This window comes from Hippocampus bargibanti, linkage group LG04, assembly GCF_051943395.1.
Source record: "Hippocampus bargibanti isolate YZ-2025 linkage group LG04, ASM5194339v1, whole genome shotgun sequence".
Classification (NCBI taxonomy): Eukaryota; Metazoa; Chordata; class Actinopteri; order Syngnathiformes; family Syngnathidae; genus Hippocampus; species Hippocampus bargibanti.
The window spans coordinates 17,060,081-17,083,081 of NC_142737.1; the positions used below are offsets into that span (position 1 = coordinate 17,060,081).

Genomic DNA, 23,001 nt, shown 5'->3' on the forward strand with positions numbered 1-23,001 from the left:
GCCTTTATTAGTCTCACAGTGAATACATTTACATTTCACAGCAGCACAGTGATGAAAGTAAGAGGAACTGGAAGGAAGGAAGAAGTACAAAAACAAAATATAAGGACCTGCTGTAAAGGCAGCTACTCTCGCGGCGCCATCTTGAAGTCAAAACAACAACAACAAAAAACGAAATAAATAATGTGACACAACACAAAAGACACAGTCAGTCATTCAATATTAAGCGTTTTATGGTGAGCCTTTGGGGAAAACATGTGCAGTGACCCGCTGCATGCCTGCCGTGTAATCACGGTTTATACTATTTGGTACTGCTTGTAATATATGAGTGTTATTTGTTCTGTGATCACATTTACTTTAGCTAGCGAACCGTGTGAGTGAGGGTATTATCACCGAGAAAGCATGGCAACTTCACTCGGATATCATCAAGAGGCAACAACATCAACGACCATCACAAAGGTAAATAAAACAACTTTATTATATAGTACCGTTTATTTCTTTAATTAAAATACAATAGCACATTTATTATACATAAAATAAGGTATATTTGGTGTAGTTTTAAGGCTTTTTTAGTAGCCTTTAGTAGTAGAACATTATGTTTTACGGGGACCTGAAAACAGATTATTCTCATTTTTAATGGTTTTCTGTGGGAAATTAATGTTCGGAAGACACACTTTTTGCCTTACACACACTTTCTGGGAACCAATTAAGTTTGTAAACTGAGGTATCACTGTATTATGAAACAGATTGTTCATCACTGAGGCTCCTTGTGTTGTATTCAATATGTGGTACGAGGACGATTATGATACAATCATGCAGGCCCAAAAGAAGATAACCTCCGCAACTACTGTGAGTGATTTAATTAAGTAGAAGTAATGTTAATTATTTTTTTTTCCGACAGAATAAAGCATGTATGCTTTCGAGTGTTGTTTCCGTCGTTCCTCATGTGTTTCTTAAAGTGTTTACCATAGTCAAATTTTGCTTTGTGTCCACCCCTCCTATACTGCTTTGCATTGTTTGAGGGCATTCAGCGAGGCCAACTTTCTAAAGACAAAGTATGCGGTTGTTTAAAAATAGACATGGAATTCTCTTGGCTTGGCATTCAGTTTGAGAGTAAAAATTCTCTGGGAGTGGCATCAAACAGCTTTTAGACCCTTTTGACCCTTTTACCCATTCACTGCCAGACAAATATGTGACCACTGCAGTGCCAAAGTTTTTGTCATTTTCTCATTGCCAGAGGACATGGCCAGCGCTTTATCGGCAACCCCTGCAAGAAAAACCAAAATTCGGGAATGGCTCTCCAAATCACATTTTTCAATTCCCCAAAAATTCGGGAATGGCAGCACATGAGTTAAGAGGTTAAATTTTTTACATTTTGCTTGCATGTAAAAACAAACAATCAAAAACATATATATAAACAATAATACCAATTAGCCAAATGACTTTCTTCTCAATGAAGCTCTTTAGCTCCCTTCAATAGTTCATTTGGAGCAAGCGTCTGTAAGATGGGGCCAAAGCATTCATTCATTCATTCATTCATTCATTCATCTTCCAAACCGCTTATTCATCACGAGAGTTGCGGGAGGTGCAGGAGCCTATCTTAGCTACCTTCGGGCATTAGGTGGGGGACATCCTGAATCGGTTGCCAGCCAATCGCAGGGCACAGAGAAAGGAACAACCATTTGCGCTCACACTCACACCTGGGGTCAATTTGGAGTGTTCAATCAGCCTGACATGCATATTTGTGGAATTTGGGAGGACACCAGAGGACCCGAACAAAACATGCAAGTTCTGTTATATTGTTTTACAGAATTGCTTCGGCCTGAACATAAAAAAAGCGAATAAGTGAGTTTTTCAACAACATTTGTGATGAGGCAGCGGTTCACTGTACAAGTAGTTTTATGAAATCAATGACCACATTTGACATTTATCAGTGCTCCACCGCCACAGCGCCATTGTTTTGGAGATACTTTTTACAACATGGAGCAAGCAAAAAGGCGCTAACAGCCTGCTTCACGTTCAGTTGTCATTGACTTGAAATGCCAACAACCAAAGGAATGTAATGGCCCCACTGTTACATACATCTCCATGCACAGACCGTATATGCAAACGCGGGTGCGTGCATGGGTGCACACAAGCATGGTCACTTCAACTTTGACAACAACCTTATTTCTCTTTCTTAACTGGTGACATGAAACACAAAACATTTGTCCTGATGCGAGCACGCTTATGAACATGAATCCGTTACAAGTAATTTGTTTAAAGCTCATTGCAATGCCACACGTTGAGTTAAAACATGTGTCTAACATTAGCATTAGCATCTAACATTTGTTGTGACAATGACCCATTTTACAGTAGCCATTTTGACGTACGTACAAAAGTAATCAACAGGTCATATAGGCAATATTGTGATTTATGGCTGATTTCTATTCAATAAGTGTAATAATTCATTCACAACATAGACGTATTGATCTATATTTATACGATGCAACGGCATTGATTTGTGTAGAGAAAATATGTCAATTGAAAATTGTTTTAAAAGAAAATCAACAGAATTGTGTCATTATGAGGAAACAACATATAGGATTCTCACGGGTTAGACTTTATATGGAAGCTTGTGTGTTCCTCCCAACACGTTGAAGTCTTTCAAGGGAGTTTAGCTAGCTGCTAGCCCAGGCGTGAGTTTGGACTTATTTATCATGCGATATCAATCGGCCCCTCGTAGCTGAAGCCAGGCGGCAGCCATATTATGTTTCCTCTTGTTAGCAGCAACTTTTGTTTGGTTTTCATCAGATTCTTTTCAGATTTTCCCTATGGAAACGTCTTGCAGTTTTGCTTCTAACCATTAGCAATTGCCTATTTACAGGCATTGCCCAGACACACACATCTCCAAAAAACTTTTTTCCTCACACATAATTAATTTTTCTCTTAACTTTTCTTTCTCCTTAATCGCCATTCACGGGACAACACATTAAATGCACGTGCACAACTCATCCAACATAAAAAACACCTTCTCCCCTCCCTATCTATCTTATCTTGGATTTTATTAGTTTGTGTAGGCATGCCTAATAAAGTGTCCGATTCAAATCCAAACAATTTGCTCTTCATCTAAAATACAGTAATATATTGAGGTCAAACTAGTTACCTTTCAGTTTCGCTGTGCCAGAATCACATTGCTGTATAGCAGGGGTCGGGAACTTATGGCTCGCGAGCCATATATGGCTCTTTTGATAATTGCATATGGCTCGCCGATAAAACTAAAATAGTATGTATTTACTTTTTCGTTTCGTCGTTTTTTTTCGCCGTTCATTTTTCCCGTTGGGGCTGCAGTTGGCGGAAAGAGCAATTTTGATTGGATGACACTGACCTAGAATGGCCGAAAGCGCCATGTTGATTGGATGACAGTGGCCGTCATGTTGAAACGGGTAAACGCCCCTTTAACTGAGCCCAACGAGTGCACTTCAGCGTGAATACACGGTGTGTGTGCGGGGAACCGCATCGGGTGGGAGTGAGCTGGGGGGTGACGCAGCCTCCCTGGAAGTGTGACAGCGGGCGTCTGCGGAGGTCTTCAAGCCGGCTTTCGATCACCGAATGCGGGCGTGCACGGGGGAATCTCGGCCCGTTCCTTTTGAAATATTTTCAGTGTGTGTGTGAGCTCCAGCAAGACGGCGAGGAGAGAAAATGTTCTGATTCTAATTTGCAATGAAACAATACCATCGATGAAACAGTCGAATGTCAGTGACATTTTAACAAGCCCCATGTTAACGTTAGCATCGACATACTTCTTTCTGCGAGAAGTATATTTCCCAGATATCAAGTGTGGAAGCTTATGAGCCGTGTGCAGGCGAGCTAGCAGTAACTTCGCCTCTTGACCGGCAAATTGAATTTCATTCCGATCGTTTTCCTGGAATTTTACCAAACACGAGGAACGGAAAACCATTCATGTTAACGGTGAGTACTATCACAGTTATTTTAAATAATGAATTCTGATATTTTGTTGAAAAGTGTCCGCGCGTGCGCGTGTGCGCGCGCACGTGAGCGTTTGTATGTGTGCGCGCGCACGCGAGCGTTTGTATGTGCGCGCGCGCGTGCGTGTGGCTCTCGCTGAAAAACATTTTTAAATATTTTACTTTTATGGCTCTCTTAGTCAAAAAGGTTCCCGACCCCTGCTGTATAGTATTAGTGTTCAAGTTAAAGGTACATTCAATGGCATTTAATTCACAGTGGAGAGTGGATTAAATGCTCTCACCCAGCACACGTCATAACGAGTTGGGTGAGTCCCGTACCTGCGGGAAAGCAGCGCTCAGACTGCCTCACTGCTTAACTCTCCGCAGGCTGGCACATTTCACTATTTGAGCACCTTTCTTCACAGTATCCACAGTATCGGGCTACAGTCAAAAGAAGAGATGGGATGACAGGGGCGGAACAAAAGGCAGGAGGAAATATTAGCCAGGTGAAATGTAGAGGGGAAAAGGGATCCAAAAAATAAAACAGAGGATGGATAGAATAAAAAAAAAGTCAGATGTGAAGAAAGAGGGGCAAAAAAAGTGATATACATATGTAATTATAATATAAATACAGTAAAGTCTCGTTATATCGATATCGGATATATCGATAGTCCCGGTTGTATCGATACTATTTCTATGCACGCACGGACAAAATTACATGCAAACAGGGTCGGATATATCGATAGTCCCGGTTATATCGATATTTTTTTGGACTCCCTTGAATATCGATATAACGAGACTTTACTGTATATCTATCGACGGGCAAGCAAGGACAGAGTTGCAGGCTGGCGGCTTTAGATGAGAACCGTCGACTAGGTGTGCTGGAGAGATGAACGGTGGAGTGACAGAGCACACAGCCTCAGGTGAGGTACCACAGACTTGAAATGTCACACATTCATGAAACATTTGTCAACAAACAGGACAAACGTGTGAGGTAGGTGCACTTTAGTGATTGCGACAAACGCTGGAAACTTTATTGTGTGACTGATGATTTGTGAGGATTACAGCTCGTGTAATGACAGCAGCTGAGGATTTTTGCTTCACTTACGTACATGCAGAGAAAATCACTCAAAAAGTGAAAATGAAAATAAAGTGAAATAATTGCGAAAAATATGCCTCAAAAACTCAAAGAAAACATGTGCAGTGGCTAATATCAAAAATATAGTGAGGTTATTAGTTTTACATAACATTTACTGTTTGGAAAAAAATGTATTTTTGATGCCATTGTGGAAGCCAAAAGTCAACCAAAAAGATTCAGGGTGAGAACAAGTACAATAAAAAAAGTTGGTGAATTGATAGGTGGAAAAAAATCAACAAGGAGGTTCATTTCAACGTACAAGTTCATTGATTGTGTTCAACTTTGGAGGTTCCACCAGACATCATACACATCTTCTTTACTGCTTTAAAATTATCATCATCACAGTGGCGGACCGTCAAGGCCTTCAAAGCCTTCTGTGCTGGCTTAAAATATCTGAATCACGGACTGCTGTTAATTATATTTTGTGCATAAATTCTTATTAAGTCATTCCAAATTGTCTTTTAGCTTCTTTTAATTATTTTCCCCCTGTTGCGCCGCTTCTAGATGCGTGTTTTCGTGTTTGAACATTTAATCGATCACATTTCAACTATCATTTATTACCAGGGTCAGAAATCTACTTGGACGCCTTCACAATCAGTTCTACAGGCCCTGCATCAAATGTGTCGATCAAACTGTTGCTCGAACCAATCAGATTTTGAGTTGGCAACCCAAAAGGGGTACCAAGGCCTTCTTAAGGTGCTGGTCAACGTCAGAGTTCTCGCAAACTATGATTGCCGATCATAGTTTGCAGTAATTGCTCTGATCACAAGCTGCTAGTGACCAGCATACTGGCCAGAGCTAGCACACTGAATCGGTAATGAGCTGCATAAGCAAATATATTGTGTTGATTTAATAGCAGTTTTGTCAACCCACAATTGTTGAAGAAGGAGAAGAAATGGATTTGGTTGCAGATGTACCGTTAAAGCCATTTTCAAGATGGACTTTTCTAGAAAAAATGAACAACATTAAGAAAGGTCCGTCAGTCATTTCCTGGCTAATGGTACGCTCCAGTGGACTTGGAATAAATCACAGCACCCTTTTTTTAGTCTGTATTGATTCAGTCATGCACTACTGAAGGCCTAGCGATGAAATCCACGGCCCGCCACTGCATCATCATATAGTGAAGTGCATGCATGTTAGGCTTCTTGGTGATCTTGATATGACTCTGATGCAGGAGCTCAAGCCTCACCAAGATATATGTACAATAGATATCAAAGGATGGCATCAGATGACTGAATCATCTGATGTAAATCTTGGCTTAGGGTTGGGGAGGAGGGATGGGTTGAGAATGGTGACACAACAGGCTGCGGATCAGAAACCCACCTTGCTGCTTTCCCGGCCCAGGATGGCGTAACTCATGAACTGCTCGGCGTCAACCTCAAGCTCGTTGGCGTCCTGCAGAGAGCCGTCCACGCTCACATCCTGAACGCCATCCTCGCCCTTTCCTCTGCGCACCACCTTTCGCACAATCTGATGGAGACAGTGGGGGAGTTGTGAGTGGGTGGCAAAGATTTTCATTTAATATCCATATTTGTGTAATGAGGCCCCATTGATACACACCCCCTTATTTTACTCCAAAGCAGTCATTAAAATACTAGTAAATGCCAAAGCAAATCATTGATAAGAATAATAATAATAATTCCATGAATAATGTTGACGATATAAATTAAAATATTCATATTATTAATAGTATTAACAGTGTTTGAAATATCGTCTGCCCAGAGGCCTGGGGCCTACAACTTTCAAAACGTCTCAGCCCGGGTGGCCGACAACTTCTTCAAGAAGAAGAGAAAAAAAAATTACATCAAACGTTTGTTTTATTCAATAAAGCAAAAGCTACAAGCAAACCGCTAGAAGCCATGTGGACTCCTCTTTCTAAGCGCCTTTCAAAACTTTCAAGTACACTTTACAGTGACGGTATCGTCCGAAGCACGAAACAGGCTCCTGATTGGCTGCCGTGCCGAGTATGCAAATTGCCAAACGAACCGGTTTGTTTTCTTCAGCCATCAATATTCGGTGAAATTTTAACCCGGATCCTTTCACAAAACGGTTCGTACAGGCAACAACCACACACGATATCACCATCGTACTAAAATGCGAAGACTTTCATTCATCAAAACCGAAAATAAAAGGCCTCAGCTTACAAAACAATGATCGCGCTTGTTGACAACTGTTGTGTTTACTTGGCTATCGGCCTCCCGGAAGTTAGCGGCCGATCACGTGATCATAACAAACGACGTCACGCTGGCATCTCCTACAACGCCCTGGAAAGTCCGGAAGCACAAGGCTGGCTTCTGATTGGCTGCCGTGCCGAGTATGCAAATTGCCAAACGAGCCGAAGTTCCAACATTTCACAAAAAAATAATAAATCATTCCGATTTCGAAATCCTCGTTCAAACGTTTGCTTTATTGAATAAAGCAAATGTTTGATTTGAAAAAAAAAATATATATATATTATTTTTTTCCCTTCAGAAGTGCTTTGGACTATACCGTGACTGTAAAGTGTAATTGAGAGTTTTGAAAGCCGCTTAGAAAGAGTAGTCCACGTGGCTTAGAGCAGACAACGCAACACCAACATTGTGCACCATGACGACAACTGGAGCAAAATCTTCAGCAAGGCATATTTACCATAAATTACGGAAGGGAGCATTTGTGGTAGGTATTTCCTTAATTTAAAAAAATCCTCTACACTTCGCAACAATGGTTTTTTTTGGTGATTAGTCGTCTTATTGTGTGTCAAGTTATGAAAAATGGGGCAGGCAACTTCATGGCCGGGCAGGCAAGTTTTCAGAGTTGTCTGCCCGGGTGTCTGCTAATTTTTTGTCATGAGTTTCAGACACTGGTATTAATATTAATATTGTCAATAATAGTAATAATATTGATTTTATTGATAATATTAACAATCTTAATAATATAGATAACATTCATGATACTACCATTAACAATATTAATAACAGTAATAATAATATTTAAAGAAATACATTTTTTACTACTAGTAACAAGAAATCTCCATACTGTACTGCTTTGTTGTGATTTCACATCACTTTGAAGGTAGCTACTATTGACGGTTGCCCAATAAAACATTTTATACCTAACAACAAAACAATGACACGTATCTGACCTTTTTAGTGATAATGTTTCCATGCTCATCCATAAACTGTTCCTCGCTGACCTGTTCCCCAGGAAGATCTTCCATTTCATCCCCCTGTGGAAAGGGAAGCGATCAACATACTATAACGACCTTTGGGACACTAAAAAGTTCAGGATAATCAAACGCACATTAAAAAGGGTGGATGACATTTGTGTGAACAAATTTGTCCTTCAAGGAACTACATTACACTGGCGATGATCTCCTTGGAGCTTGTGAAAAAAAATAAGCATGACATCCGTGACCAGCAAATTTAACGTTGACAGTAACCATTCATTCATCCATCCATTTTCCATAGTGCTTAATCCTCATTAGGGTCGAACATGCAAACTCCACACAGGGAGGTCGGACCGGGACGCCGGTGAAGCCGGTGTGCTAACCACTTGACTAGCGGGCTGCTGTTGACAGTAACCAATGTTGTGAATTATCAACAGTCAAAATTCAGGGTGGCTTTGCGCACACATCACTCAAATGATTTTAAGACACGCTGAAACATAAAAGTCATTGTTTATCACACCATCCACCGTCAAGAGGCACACATATTATAGCTTTCCCAATATATTTGTCATAGAAACAGGAAAAGGTCTGAAGAAAAAGCAACGTTTGGCTTAGTTTAAATGATGAAGGCCCTTCTTTTTGCTGTTTTTACCAATCCGCAGTCTACGTCCACTCTTGCATTGATTCGGTCGCCAATCAGAATGGTCAATTGTCACAGATAGCCAATGCCATTTTGTCATACTGTGATCGATGACACATTCATTCAAATCATACTTAAAAAGCAAAATGGCACAAAAATGTGTTTTTTTATTTTATTTTGGGTTGTTCAAGCTCTTATTATGAGTGGGCGGTAACGATTGATATACTCTATCTGTGTAAGAGACCATAACCGTGGACGGTATGATAAACAATGACTATTCCGCCATGTGCTGTAGTGAAAATAACACTTTAAATTCATGTGGATATTAAATATAAAATGTCATTTAGCGAAAAGAATGTTTTTGCAATTGCAATCAGATCACATGTAAAGTTCTTCTTAAGCTATCCATGCAGATTTGCCATTGTGTGCAAACACTTAACCTGGATTATGCTGAAAATATTGTAAAAAATAAAATTGAAACAATTGAGCAAAAAAGTAGAATCCCAAAGCATGACCCACATGTCATTCCTTTTGGAAACCCCTCAAAGCAGTTAGAATGACTGTATTCAAATTTCCTTTGCAACAGCAAATTGTAACTGATTGCAGTGCATTATTTTGATTGCAAAAAACAAAACGATGATTTATCAACAACTGCAGCGTATCCCACTGGACATAAGAGCTGTTGTGAAAAACAAGGTCAGCTCCAACCAAACAATAAACTGTTTTCACAATTACACCAACTCAACGACAGAAAACTCACAGCTTCATCAAAAAGCGACTACCTCTGGTCCAAAGTATTAGTTCAAAAATCATTCAATGAGAGCAGCGAAAGAGGGTTCTGCAGAAAAAAAAATCTATCTCTCTTTATGTTAAAGTCACACATTGCAGCAAATGTTCCTGTCCTCCCTTCCTGAGGTACCTTGAGGATGACTCTCCTGCGAACCACCCTGGTGGTGACATTGTCCTCTTCGTCAGCCACGCCTTCCCCCTCGCCTAGCTCGCGGTCAAGCCGAACGTGGACGTAGGTGAGGAACGATCGCACAGAGCCGCTGGCTATGTGTAGAATGTTCTGACAGCTGATCACCAGAAAGGCCAGCAGCACCAAGCTGAAGAGGAGCTCCGTCACCAGGGCCCACATCGCCCCGCTCGGATCGGTCACAAGATCCGCGCTGCCCCTTGACGTCTTCTTCCTTCCCAAAAATACAAACCCAGTGACAGCTGCAGCCCCCGGCCTGCCTTCACCGTCACCCCTTTGCTCTTTAGTTTCTATCCTTCCATAAAGCGGGGCAGTGGGCCCTTTCCCCTAAGACACAATTCCTTCCCCCTGGTGGATCTTGTCAATGACTTTGGTGGTTGTGGTGGCGGGGGTTCGACTCCCACCTTTCTCTCGCTTGTGTGACCATGTGATCGGTGAGCTTTAAATACCTCGAGATCATTCAGTGACCCTGGGCAGCCACGCACAGCCATTCTTGATGTCGGCATTACTTTTAGCACTAACTGGCTGTCTTTCGGATTATCACCTACAAGCGCAGTAAAACATGACCACCTTGCAAAGTCACAAATAGGATGCAATAAAATAATATATCTGTGACTTTGAAATTAAATAACGCTTTGTCACTACCATACCAAGAGTCAAGCACACAAAGAGCCCCGATGCTCTGGAAACAAATGTCTATTTATGCTTTCTTTCACACTTCCAAAATTGTGGCTGTCCTTTGCAGTGTGATGTCATAAACGTCAGTACGTGGGACGGACCTGGGTGAGGAGTTTGTAACATGAGTGGGACAGTGAAAATTCTTGCTATATTTGGCCACACATGCTCTTTGTGTCCATCTTTGACCGCAGGGTGTATACGCCTGCTGAATGTGTACATATTTTGGATATACTGTATGAACCATCGATGAGAAGGTTTCTTCAGCCGTCATCTGTACTTTTTTGAAGGTGTCGGACGTTTCGCCTCCTATCCAAGAGGCTTCTTCAGCGAACTAAAGTCTGACTGGTCGTATCGGCCCTATTTATATATCCCTAATGTCCAGACGCGGTGGTGCCGGACACAACTATGATAGGTCCCTACTCTCAGGTTGGGGGGAGCAGAGGACCACTCCCTGTGGCCCCACTGATTGTTCCTACATTCCTGACTAACGACTGGCCTGTTTGCCCCACTCCCTCCGGTATCACCTCATCAGCATTACGAATGTTGCCTAACCTGTTTTGCCTAAGCAGGCTATCGTATGAACGATCCAAATTGAACCTCACCTCACCAGACCGGTTTAATGAAGGATTTTATTGTTTTATGAGAATCGCTTCTTTTACTCCCCTTTCAAACCATCTATGTTCTTTCGTTAAGATTTTAATCTCATTGTCATCAAATGAGTGGTTGCTAGCTTTTAGGTGCAAATGTACTGCCGATTGAGGCATAGTGGGGCCACAGGGAGTGGTCCTCTGCTCCCCCTAACCTGAGAGTAGGGACCTATCATAGCTGTGTCCGGCACCACCGCGTCTGGACATTAGGGATATATAAATAGGGCCGATACGACCAGTAAGACTTTAGTTCGCTGACGAAACCTCTTGGATAGGAGGCGAAACGTCCGATACTTTCAAAAAAGTACAGATGACGGCTGAAGAAACCTTCTCATCGATGGACCACTCCTGTACGACTGAGAGCTTACACAGACGTATACTGTATGAAGTGAGAAATGTGAGGAGTCATTGACGAAACTAAGATAAATGGAGAATCCAAAAATTAGATTTTTGGATTTGGAATCAGATTTCAAAGCATCTTGAAAATGTCCATATTGGTGTATGGAGAAAAATAATATTTACATTTTGATATATTGGAATTTAACTGGGATACATCATTGCTTACATTTGCAAGCTAATGAGACACAGCACAAATGAAGAATGCATGTCTGCAAAAGTAAATGATCAGGTTCAGTTTTTAGTGGCAGAGCAGTTTGTATTTTTTTAAAGTTTAATACTGCCTGAAAACATAGGCAATAGAAAATTGACAACTGTTGTCTTCACCACTACTTTTATGCTTACATTAGAAGAATCACAAAAATGACAAGTTAGCAGTAGATTTTCTAATGCAGGGGTCAAATGAATTGCTTTCCATTTTTTTCCCTATTAGTGCTTGCTAGCAGTCATGTCCAGTGTTTGCTCACCTGTCCTTTGAAGCGCACATCCTCCCAGGGCCTCAGCTCTGGGGCCCTGTTGGGGAAGCCCAAACTCTTCTCAAACGGCTGGGTACCCCGAAAGTGCCCTCGTAAAATCTCTGAGTGTCCCATGTCCCTCACAGGTTGCAGCAAAGCCTCCTGGGACAAATGGGACTGGTCTCCGTCCATGGCGTTGCAGCAAGATGATATCATGGTGTCAATGACCTGCCTAGATTTTGGCTGGTTGGTTACCCACGTCTGCGGGTCTGTGACTGGCATCCACCCTGCGTTTGTCTGTTCCTGGCGGTAGGAAATGAACGAGTTGCTTCCACTCCCATTTCCACCGTTAGATGGCCTGGAAATGGAGAGCACATATTCAAGGTTCATGCAAACCAAAATACCATATGATTCTTCGGCTGTGCAGTTTTTTGAAGCTTTTTTTCCAATACACATCAGGGAGGTCGAGAATAGGTCTGGCAAACATAAAAACCTCTTTGGGGTCTGTCAAGCACAGCACATGCCTTGGCAAAAGAGGAGGGGTAACATCCTATTACTATACTGAGTGTTCACAATCTACATGAAACAATTGAATACCTGGATTTAGACTGAAACTACTCCTAAATGTTGTTTGTCATTTAGGAGTAGGTTTAACTATAAATCCAGAATTATATATATATTACTACATCTAAAAAGGTAGATTAATATTAATATATCATTCTTCTTATTATTATTACCAGCATCTCATCTCATCTCATTTTCCGTACCGCTTATTCCTCATTAGGGTCGCGGGGGTTGCTGGAGCCTATCTCAGCTGTCTTCAGGCACGAGGCGGGGGACACCCTGAATTGGTTGCCAGCCAATCGCAGGGCACACAAAGACATACAACAGTCACTCTCTCACTCATACCTAGGGACAATTTGGAGTGGTCAATCTGCCTGCCATGCATGTTTTTGGAGTGTGGGAGGAAACCAGAGGACCCGAAGAAAACCCACGCGGGTCCGGGGAGAACATGCAAACTCCACACAGGGAGGCCGGACCGGGACGCGAACCGGCGACCTCTGCACTGTGAAGCCGGTGTGCTAACCACTCGACTACCGGGCCGCCCTATTACAGCATTATATCAGCATTATATCAGCATTATTAGTAGATGTGGTAGTGTTAACTATTACTCTTATTATTACTTATTATTACTTTTAAGTCACGCCGGCTACACATGTAGTCCTTGTGCACTACAGGGTGCCCGCTGGCACCATATTGATTGATCGAACCTTTCTATAGAAAATGTCAAGGCACAATGGACCCCACATCAGTTGTGAATTGTATTTTCACCCACTGATTGTTTGGCTGGTCTGATCAATGTGGGAGGGCGGGGTCAAACTCACCTGTCACCATTTCGATCGTCAACACAGGTGAAACCGGTTGACTCACTGAGTCCGGCATACACACTTTGCTGTCCTGCAACAAGAGAAAGGCGCTCCTCTGAACTCTGAGTCCCGCCTCCTGCTCCTCCTCCTCCATTGCCACCAGTTGTACTGGTGACGGCCGACATCTCCGAACTCGCCTCTGACCCCTGCCCATTGTTCAGTCCGTTAAGATTGATACCGGCGATGGTACCGCCAAGCGAGGCCGGCGTGGCGGTGCTAAGCGAGTCAACACCCATCTCCGAATCGTCCTCAGGCAGTTCAATTGAGCTGCTCAGCACGACGCCCCCTGCGCTGGCGGCGCTAGCCCGACTGGCAGGCCGACCCAGACTTCCGTAGGGCAAACCTAGAAGGCCCTCTGAGTCGTCGGCATGACTGCACTCTAATGACGAATCTTCCACAGGCACTAGGGAGGGCGAGTTGCCGGAGGGCCACACCTGCACATCTGACATCTCCATCAGGGTGTCCTCCTCTGTGGTGGCGATGGGCGCGCAGTCCAGGCTGGAGACCTCCTGCCAGTAGGGCTCAGCGCCCAGAGGCGAGGGCAGGTTGTACTGCATGGAGGCCGGTGACAGGAGCTCATCCTGCGCCAGCCCATAACCTGGAGCGACACACAGAGAAGCACACTGACACCCGGCCCCCCCGCCGCCTCGCTCCCCACCTCGCAACCGCGGTACTGGGAGCCTGGGAGGGGGAGAGTGTCCCTTTGCCTAGAAGCTTGGCAAATAAGGGAGGGGTAGAGGAGGCTGAAATGGGAGGAAATTGTAAAGCAGTAGGAAGCAAACACAGGAATGAGCCATGACAATCAGAGAGGAATAAAAGTGCAGAGGAAACCGAGGAAAAGAGCATGGATTTTTAGAAGATGGGGGAGGGTTGTCAAGTGCTGGCAGAAGGGGAGGGCCAGGAGTCGCAGCAGCAGACACATATGGACCAACAAGGTTCGACTGATGCCCATTTGAGACTGATGCTGCTCTGCTGGCTGTCACCTGGAGGGAAACGATCGTGGTGGAAGTGCCCCCAATTTGGAGCCATTGAATCCATCCGTCCAGACACACTAAATCGGCATCACACTTTTGCATGCCTTCAACCCCGCTCAAAGATAACAAGCAAGTTAGTATTGTTTTTGCATGCAAATCATTTCATTCATATACATACCAACACACGCACAATCTTAGTGGCCTCAAAATATTGAGATTCAATCCAAATGAGAATGCGAGAACCATTTACTGTATTTTGCAGTGTATACCTGCGCACCTCAATGAATGGTGTATTTTCAAACTTTTTCAATGTATAAGGCGCACCGGACTATAAGGCACATCTTCAATGAATAAAAAAGGTTTTCCAAATATCATACAGTGAGACCTCGGCTTACCTTACCTTACGAACTTTTCGGTTTACGAACGTCAAATTTATGAAAATTAAACCTTGGAATCCGCACTACTTTTCGCAATACACACCCACCAGGCTGGCGGAGTAATCTTCGGATCTGGCGGAGTTATCTTTGGATCTTCGGCGGAAGCACACGACCGAACAGCGCTCCAGCCGGCGCACCTTTCCACACCCCCTCTCTCTGAATTCACACGTCGATCGCCTCCAAGGAGGTTTTTGCAGATAATTGTACTATTATTGGACTGAAAAAAAAACCACCACAGGCACAGGAAGAAGATCATTGAGAAACACGAACGAGGTGTGCGTTTGTGGCGTCACATGTGCACACCGCGGCTGTCATGTGAATCTCAGCCTGACACATATCTGACGCTGTGTGTCACTTCCCTGAGAGTAACTTTCTACGACCATTCTACAAATAAAGAGCCCGGTACCGTCCACCATTGCTACCATCCTTTCCTAAAAGCTTTACACAGAGGCATTATTTAGTCGATGCTTTCACGTGACGTGTGCTTTCACGTGACACGTGACCGAAATTGTCATGTGCAAGTTGACAGCTGGGGCGGGGCCGCCGCTCGCGACCTCCGCCAGCCGAAGAAGACACTTCAATTTCATTTCATTTCAATAAGTCGCTGTCACCTCACCAGTGACATGATTACGACGCCTCGCGCCTCGGTGTGTCTTGTGCTGGCAAGTCCAAGAGTTTTCTTTGCCCAAGGTGATTGTTAGCCGCGATCGCGTAAGTTTGGTGCTTTCCGGGATCGCGAGTGTGCCATTTTATTTTGCCTAGCTTGACAGGCTGGGCGGATCGTCCCGCCCGCCTTCTTTTGGCTTGTTTATTCAGCGTCCGTGGAATCATCGGACTCACGTCTGTTGTTTTAATAAAATCTCTGCCAGCACCTACGGGACTCGAAGTGGATGCAGAAGACATCGAGGAGATTGTTGCTGACCATAATGAGGTCCTCAACAAAGAGGATTTGATTTGCCTTAAAGAGGACAAGCAGAAGCAGGCAATTCAGGAGTTGATGTGCAGGCTTTTATTGAACAGTTCCATCCAGAAAAGGCTATGAGAATCATCAAATGATGGATAATGTGATGCCTCAGTGTCGTAAGATCTTACAAGTCAGAGAGCAACAGGTGTCACTTAAGAGCCATCAACGACCATCAGAAATGTAAATAAAGTGACTTTGTTATACAGTGCAGTGTATTTCATTCATTACAATACAATAGCACATTTATTATACATAGAATAAGGTATGTTGTGTGTAGTTTTAAGGCTTATTTAGTTGAAAAGTATTTATGGAGACCTGGGAACGGATTATTCTCATTTTAATGGGAAAAAAAATTGGGATACACACTTTTCACCTTACACACTCTGTCTGGAAACCAATTAAGTTCGTAAGCCAAGGTCTCACTGTACAGAAATATGTAAAAGTTTTCCAAATATAAGGCACACCACATGTGTGCCACCCACAATATGCGGGTGGTTCTTATATGTGAAGTAATATTGAGCCACAACAGGTCTTGCAACCCCTGACAGCACCCATCATCACCATTTCCCCGTGTAGAAGAAATCATGCGTAAACCCAGCCTCTACTGTAGTGCCTTATAATGTGGTTTGCCCTATATTTGGAAAATTCATTATAGGTGCGCCTTATAGTCCCGTGCGCCTTATACAGTATATGGAAACAGTTTGAAATTTCACCATTCATTGGGGTGCGCCTGATACTCCGGTGCGAATTATAAATCAAATTAAAAATACGGTAGTCGAATTGCATGAAATGGCTCTGGACTCAGGTCACTCCCACATGTGGGGAAAAAAACAATGTATACAGACAGAAAGGCAGGTCCGCTGTTTTAAAGCAGTGGAGCATTTTTATTTTGTTGTGTTCTTCAAAAATAAGACTGGAATTGCACTTGGACCAAAACGCACCTCGCTTGTTGCAATGAAAATGATGAGCTGGGGTGAATTTGTTTCCCAAAGCAAAATAAACAGGCTGCAAATGGAACCCAGTGCAGACAGTGAAATAGAACAAACCCCCCAACCCCTCACAGCCCCGCCACCACAACTATGCCTTCATGCACAGCAGAAAGCAAGAGGACAGGAGGTGTCAGCGTTTCATTCACTTGAGGCTTGAGCACTGCTGAGAGTGCAGCAGACATCTGAGACAACTTGTGACCTCGCCCACCTTGTGCCCTGCATGCTACACTAACTCTCATACTCCAAACTTCTGCATTGTAATCCCAATGACAAAGGCCTATTGCTTTTTGCATTCAGTCTAAAAATGTGAAAGTCATTCTGAAGGATCGCACATAGTTATCATGTGCTATTACATTTACACACAATAGTGTAATAATGTCCTCCAATGTCATTGTTTTTGTCATTTTCACTCAAATTGCAGGACCCACAGAATATGGAGTTTTAAGACTACATCAACATTCAATGCAATGCAATAAACCTTGGACTCTCTTCTTTCATCAGTAAAAAAGTTATTTTGAGGTTACTTGGTTGTAGTTATCTGCATTGAAAATGGGGGCGGCTGTACAAAAGGTAAATGCTGCCCACTTGTGGGAGCGAAAAACATTACCAGAGGTCCGAGCGAAACTCACCCCCTTTTCAATTACCGAATAAATGGGAATGGCAGTGAATGAGTTAGAAATACAATAGAAATTTAATTATGATTCTCAATGTTGAAATTAATAGTTTCCAACTAAAATGGAGCGAAAATTATAAAGTACTACATATGTTAGTATATGACACTGATTCGCTATGGCGACCCCTTGAAGAGAAAAGCCGAAAGGAAAAAAAAGATGTTAGTGTATGTCGATATTAATTGGTATTACAAAATATCAGACCACTTTTTGAGGTCATCCGTTTTCTTCCCCAGCAGTCTGGAATGCACCATATTAAATCAAAGCACAGTAGTTATCTAACTCCTGGAAATACATGAAAAGATATTGGGGGAAAAAAATCTACAAAACAAGCCGAGTTGACTATGTGGTCAATAAAAGAAAGACTTAGGCAACAGAGTGAAACCTCTATGACATGTACTTTACTGTGCAAAAGTCTCAGTTGGTTTCTTATTTAAATAAACTGCTAATGGAACGGAACAATTACCAGGATTAAAGAATTACCACCAAACATTTGAGAAAGGCACACAGTGCACATCTGAAGGGAATATGATACATTGTGGATCTGGAGCAGAGGATGAAGGTACGAATGTGTTGCAAATATTTATTCTAATTCATTCAACCACTTTGACATCATTGCAACAAGCCCTACTACTTTGTAATCAAAATCTGGAGGCCCACTCCTGGATTTAACTCTTTCTTCGCTCTGTCAATCATGACTCGAATTGGCATTGTCACCCAGTGACTCTCTTTTTACTGACAAGAATGATTTATTTCATTAGCTTGTAGATGTCTTTCAATCTAGATACGTATATTTAAATGTGGTCAATGTCTGTTCTGTTAATAAGTTACTTTTCCCTTTGCTTTACCTTTGAATGCCTTGAACTGTTCTTTTTGGAAATGGTTTTAGGTGTTATGCTTTTGGTTGATTGTCACACCAATGGGTACCTTGTGTATGAAGTATCAATAAAATATGCATTGCCGTTTTTGGCCTTTTTTTGCACATACTTTTGCACGGTTTTGTAAATATGTAATACGGAAATAAAATGATGATTTGGCATATTTCGAGGAGGACAGCATTGGCTCCAATACAAATATGAACAGATAGATTAACAATATAAACAAGAATGTATTTAACGTTGGGGTGGATGAAGTGTCTGGAGTGGGGGAGGAGGTGCAACATGAAATTGAAACAAATACAATACTGCATGCACACATGACAAGGGTTTGATTGGTTACACAAAACACTCGATCACCTTCATGGGCAAATCACTCACAAAACCACAACATTTATTCATGGACACAACAGACTCTTGCCATTGATTACAAAAAAGGTTCACCACCTTGTTTCACCCCCCCCCCCCCATGAAGACCATCGAGGACAGCAAGGAACATTCACCCTCGTCATGCCGTGCAAAGGTAACCGTGGCATCCATTTTGAATGCATTGTTAGAGATCGGCTCAAATCCAAAGAAGTGTGCAAATGCAGGGGAGGCATGCACATGCAAATCTCGCAGGGCACGGGGGAGGACATTATCGGGATAGGGGGGATAATAAATAGAAAGGAGAGGTTGATGAACATGAAAGCAAAGTAGGGGAGAGAGCGAGGGTCACCTCCCCTTTCCCATTGGGTACTGAGTGCACACAGACTGTGATGTGAATCATTCACAGAGCGGACACTTACAAACGTGGGAGTTTCTGACTCTTACAAAAACGGAAAAAAAGCAAAAAAAAAAACAAAAATCACAAAAGAAAAAACGTCGCTAGTAAATAAAAAAAAAAATATGGGCCAGAGGTCAACATGAGGTCAGCGGGAGGTCAGAGTTCAGAGAGCAGTAAGGAGGAGGACGAGTGAGGCTGCAAATGACATGTCCACAGAAAAAGAGGAGGACAGATTCACAGGGAAGGACAACAGGGCTTCCAAAAGTACAGTCAGTTCACCAACAGCATGATTGGTCCGGAAGAAACTTCATGCAACAACGCCCATGACAAGTTCATCAAAATTAAACTGCAAAGTCTCTTCAGAATCAGAGGTTGCAGTTTATTCTTTCTATGACGTCTCCGCTGTCTTAACTGTGAAGGATCTTGACAGGATCACCGTGAGACAAAAAGTAAAGGAATGCATCAGAATTTCCTGTAGTTATGTGAATTTCATTTATAAATAGGAATCTACTTCCAGATAATACCCATGGATATTTTTCAAAGAATGTGTTTCCCGTTGCATCCTTGCTGTACCTTTTCATGTTGGAAGGCACGATCTGCGCTTTGCACCAGGCACAAAAATAGAATCTACTGACACATTCCTGACATATGATCTCCATGAAGTCAATAATTAAGTCATGTACACTCAACCTGATCTATTTAGAGTAAACAACTTTAATTGAAGAGGAGAGTAATTGCTTTTAACTCATTCACTGCCATTCGCAAACTTATTCGGGAATTGAAAATATGACGTCGAGCGCCATTCCCGAATTTGTTCGGGTTTTGTTTTTTTCATGCTTGAGTGCTGATAAAGCGCTGGCCATGGGCTCTGGCATTTTTTTCCTTTTCCACAAGGGGACAACATTTCCCTTTTTCCATGTTCATGCTTTGTTCCAGCTTCAGCTGTTGTTAAAGCACTATATCCAATATGCATTGTATTTTGGACAGCAACAATAATTTCAAGATCATATAAGTCCAGACCTATATAATGTAAGAAATGACTCTTTTTCTGTTGAAAGAAGAGAGTCTAAGGTTTCTTACTCTGAATTGAATGTTGATAAAGTCCTAAAACTCAATATTGTGTGGGTCCTGGAATTCAAGCGATAATGACAAAAACCCTGGCACTGGAGTGGACACATCGTCTGGCAGTGAATGAGTTAGTAAAATTGTTGGAAAAAAATGCAAACCATTTCATTTAATTATATTACTCCTAATAACATTGACTTTGAAAGAGCTGAAAATGACTTTGAGAGGAAAATGGGACAAGTCAAGATGGCAATCAGATTGACATCGGAATGATCTTTTCCTTTCTCTGACTTTGGTTTCTGCTGCCCGGTTACATCTCGTTACATTGCCTCCATTTTTCACAAAATTGCACCAGTTGCCTGTCAAACATCAGATACAGGCACGATTGGCCAACTTTCCACTGCAGAAAATGGAGGCAATAGGATGGAAGGCATGTGGGAACGAAACCACAAGAAAAAGGAGCAAAGGAAACACTGAATGTATTAACCTTTGCTAGTCAGGGCACATTTGGGATCAATGAATGGTCTGCATCATGTGCAACAACGTGCTGCAATTTGATGCAGGAATGCTTAGGTGGTGAATGCTTACAGCTTATCCAAACATTTGTAGATACAATTGTTGTGTTTGATCTCATTAGATTGTGAAGTTGTATCTAACAAGCGTAAATGCTTGATAGTAGAAGGCACTGCTGGGGTTGAATGGCAGTAGGAGTGTCCCGAGTCCATGAGCATTTTGCTGCCGTTTACATTCTGCAAAAGTCTCAAGGCAGCATTCGTATGCGTTAGATAAGCAGGGAAAAATAAGAGAGACAATTCGGGGAGTGATTCGGGGAGGGAGGTAAGATGGTACGCAGTCATACTTGGCGAGGAGCACTCACCATTGGTCATGGCAGAAGAGAGGTGCTCTCTCTCCTGATGTCGTCTGCTGAGTTCACGAGAGTCTTGTCGGGAAGGCTGTGCTGGCTGGCCCTCAAGCATGGTGACGATGTCCATGCGGTCGATACTCTTCAGGGCTGCATACAAAGTCTCCACTGCAGCAGGTCAAGCCAACACACAAAGGACGGTCAGGAGATTCGGAAGCTGGATGGTGAAGGTGACATAAGAGCGATTTGAAGCAGCCTGCACGAACTTTTGGCTCTCTTTCCTTCACGAGTTGCCCACAAGTTGAGTAGTGCGGAACTTTGCTCCAGCAAGGAGTTGGGATTCTCCACGCGGATTTTATTGATGTCATCCACACTCAGCTGAAGCTCACGAGCCAACTCTAAGGAAGTATAAATCGCAAGATAAGCACATTATAGACGGTAACCTTGTTTCTGAAAAGTAACACGCAGAACATTTTTGTTGACTTACCAGCCCAGCTGAGTCCCAACTGTTCCGCAATGACAGCCATCTTTAGCTCGGTTCTCTCCATGGTACTCATTGATGCTGCAAGTTACACGTGGGCAAGAAAAAAAGAAAACAATATTGTCTTGATTGGCTATTTTTGTTTAGTACGTTGATTTGGCAGCACACCCAAAAATGTACTGAAACTAGTTATATCCAAGCAACTTATTTCATAGTACGAATATGTTATTAAATCATTCACTGCGAGACGATGTGAAAAAAACGTGTTCACTCCAGTGCCAGGGTTTTTGTCATTTTCACTCAAATTCCAGGACCCGCAGACTATTGAGTTTGAGGACTACATAAACATTCAATTCAGCGTAAGAAGTCTTCTTTCATCAGAAAAAAATGAGTTACAGTAATTCTTAAATTATATGGGCCTGGAGTTATAAGAGCTTGAAATGAGGGCGGCTGTCCAAAATACAATGCAATACATACATATTGATTTATATAGCGCTTTAACAATCGCAGAAGCTGGAACAAAGCGCTATCGTGGAAAAAAAGGAAATCCTGCCTTTTCGTGGAAGGGGGGAAAAAAAACATTCGCCAGAGGGCTGGTCTGCGCTTTATCGGCACCTCCGCAAGAAAAACCAAAACCCGAACAAATTCGGGAATGGCACTCTACGTCATATTTTCAATTCCCGAATAAATTTGGGAATGACAGTGAATGAGTTAAACACGTGTTATTGGAGTGATTCCTACCCATGGTGGGTTCATTCAGAGCACTGTATCTTTCTCTGAGAGCCAGCGGGGTCAAAGTTCGTCTGCGATCATCACTTCCATTAATCTATCAATCAAGTACACAACAGTGAAATTGTTATAACGATCATGACGAGATAAGTTGTGACAGTTGCTTGACATGAGGAGCTGATTATGAACAAAAAAAATGAAGTCATTTTAGTGTGTTTTAGCCAATTAAAAGTACAGCCAGTAATTAATATTACACCACTTTTTGGTGAGGATGCTGAACTTCCCTCTCAGAACATAGCGACTGACAAAGACAGATGGAGATGCGAGCTGACTCTGATTTGTACCTTGACACACGGAGGCATGGTAATGTTGAGGTTACACAACACGTGTTGACTGTCTTCATACTTGGTGGTCTTGCGAAGGAAAGATAGGAAACCAGTGTGCTCTTTGCTGCTATCTCTCACCTAGCACACAAGCACCAAAGAAGCAATGAAGATGCACTCCCATGCTGTACAAGAACAATTGAACCGCGCATGTCGGCACCTTAACAGAGACAGGAAGTCTGTTATCTCTGAAGGCCTGGAAGCTGAAGCAGCGAGGCTGTTGGGTGGCTTTCCGCACTGGTACGAGATTGCCGGAACACTCCAGGTGAAGCGGCATTCCCTCCATCACCTGTGAGAGGAGGACGTAAGATCCGCAATTATTGTGCACTGTGAAACAATGCTTTGACAAGTTATGGCTA

General features: G+C 42.7%; 1 protein-coding gene across 12 annotated transcripts in view; it reads right to left on the reverse strand.

Annotated features, from left to right (window-relative positions):
* ank1a (ankyrin 1, erythrocytic a) overlaps positions 1-23,001 on the reverse strand; it is a 109,028-nt gene that overhangs the window by 2,559 nt on the left and 83,468 nt on the right. For 8 of the 12 annotated variants that reach the window (XM_088994429.1, XM_088994426.1, XM_088994428.1 and 5 more), the window contains 11 exons: positions 22,803-22,931; positions 22,604-22,723; positions 22,272-22,356; positions 21,537-21,611; positions 21,316-21,447; positions 21,065-21,217; positions 13,405-14,044; positions 12,032-12,377; positions 8,204-8,287; positions 6,406-6,552; positions 4,284-4,385 (listed from right to left, as the gene is read on the reverse strand). In XM_088994429.1, the coding sequence (XP_088850555.1) occupies positions 4,311-4,385; positions 6,406-6,552; positions 8,204-8,287; positions 12,032-12,377; positions 13,405-14,044; positions 21,065-21,217; positions 21,316-21,447; positions 21,537-21,611; positions 22,272-22,356; positions 22,604-22,723; positions 22,803-22,931 (1,986 nt within the window). In that variant the 3' untranslated portion in view covers positions 4,284-4,310. Of the gene's footprint in view, positions 1-4,283; positions 4,386-6,405; positions 6,553-8,203; positions 8,288-12,031; positions 12,378-13,404; positions 14,045-19,236; positions 19,545-21,064; positions 21,218-21,315; positions 21,448-21,536; positions 21,612-22,271; positions 22,357-22,603; positions 22,724-22,802; positions 22,932-23,001 lie in introns of those variants that run through there. The other 4 variants (XM_088994435.1, XM_088994427.1, XM_088994436.1 and 1 more) reach the window with 4 other exon arrangements.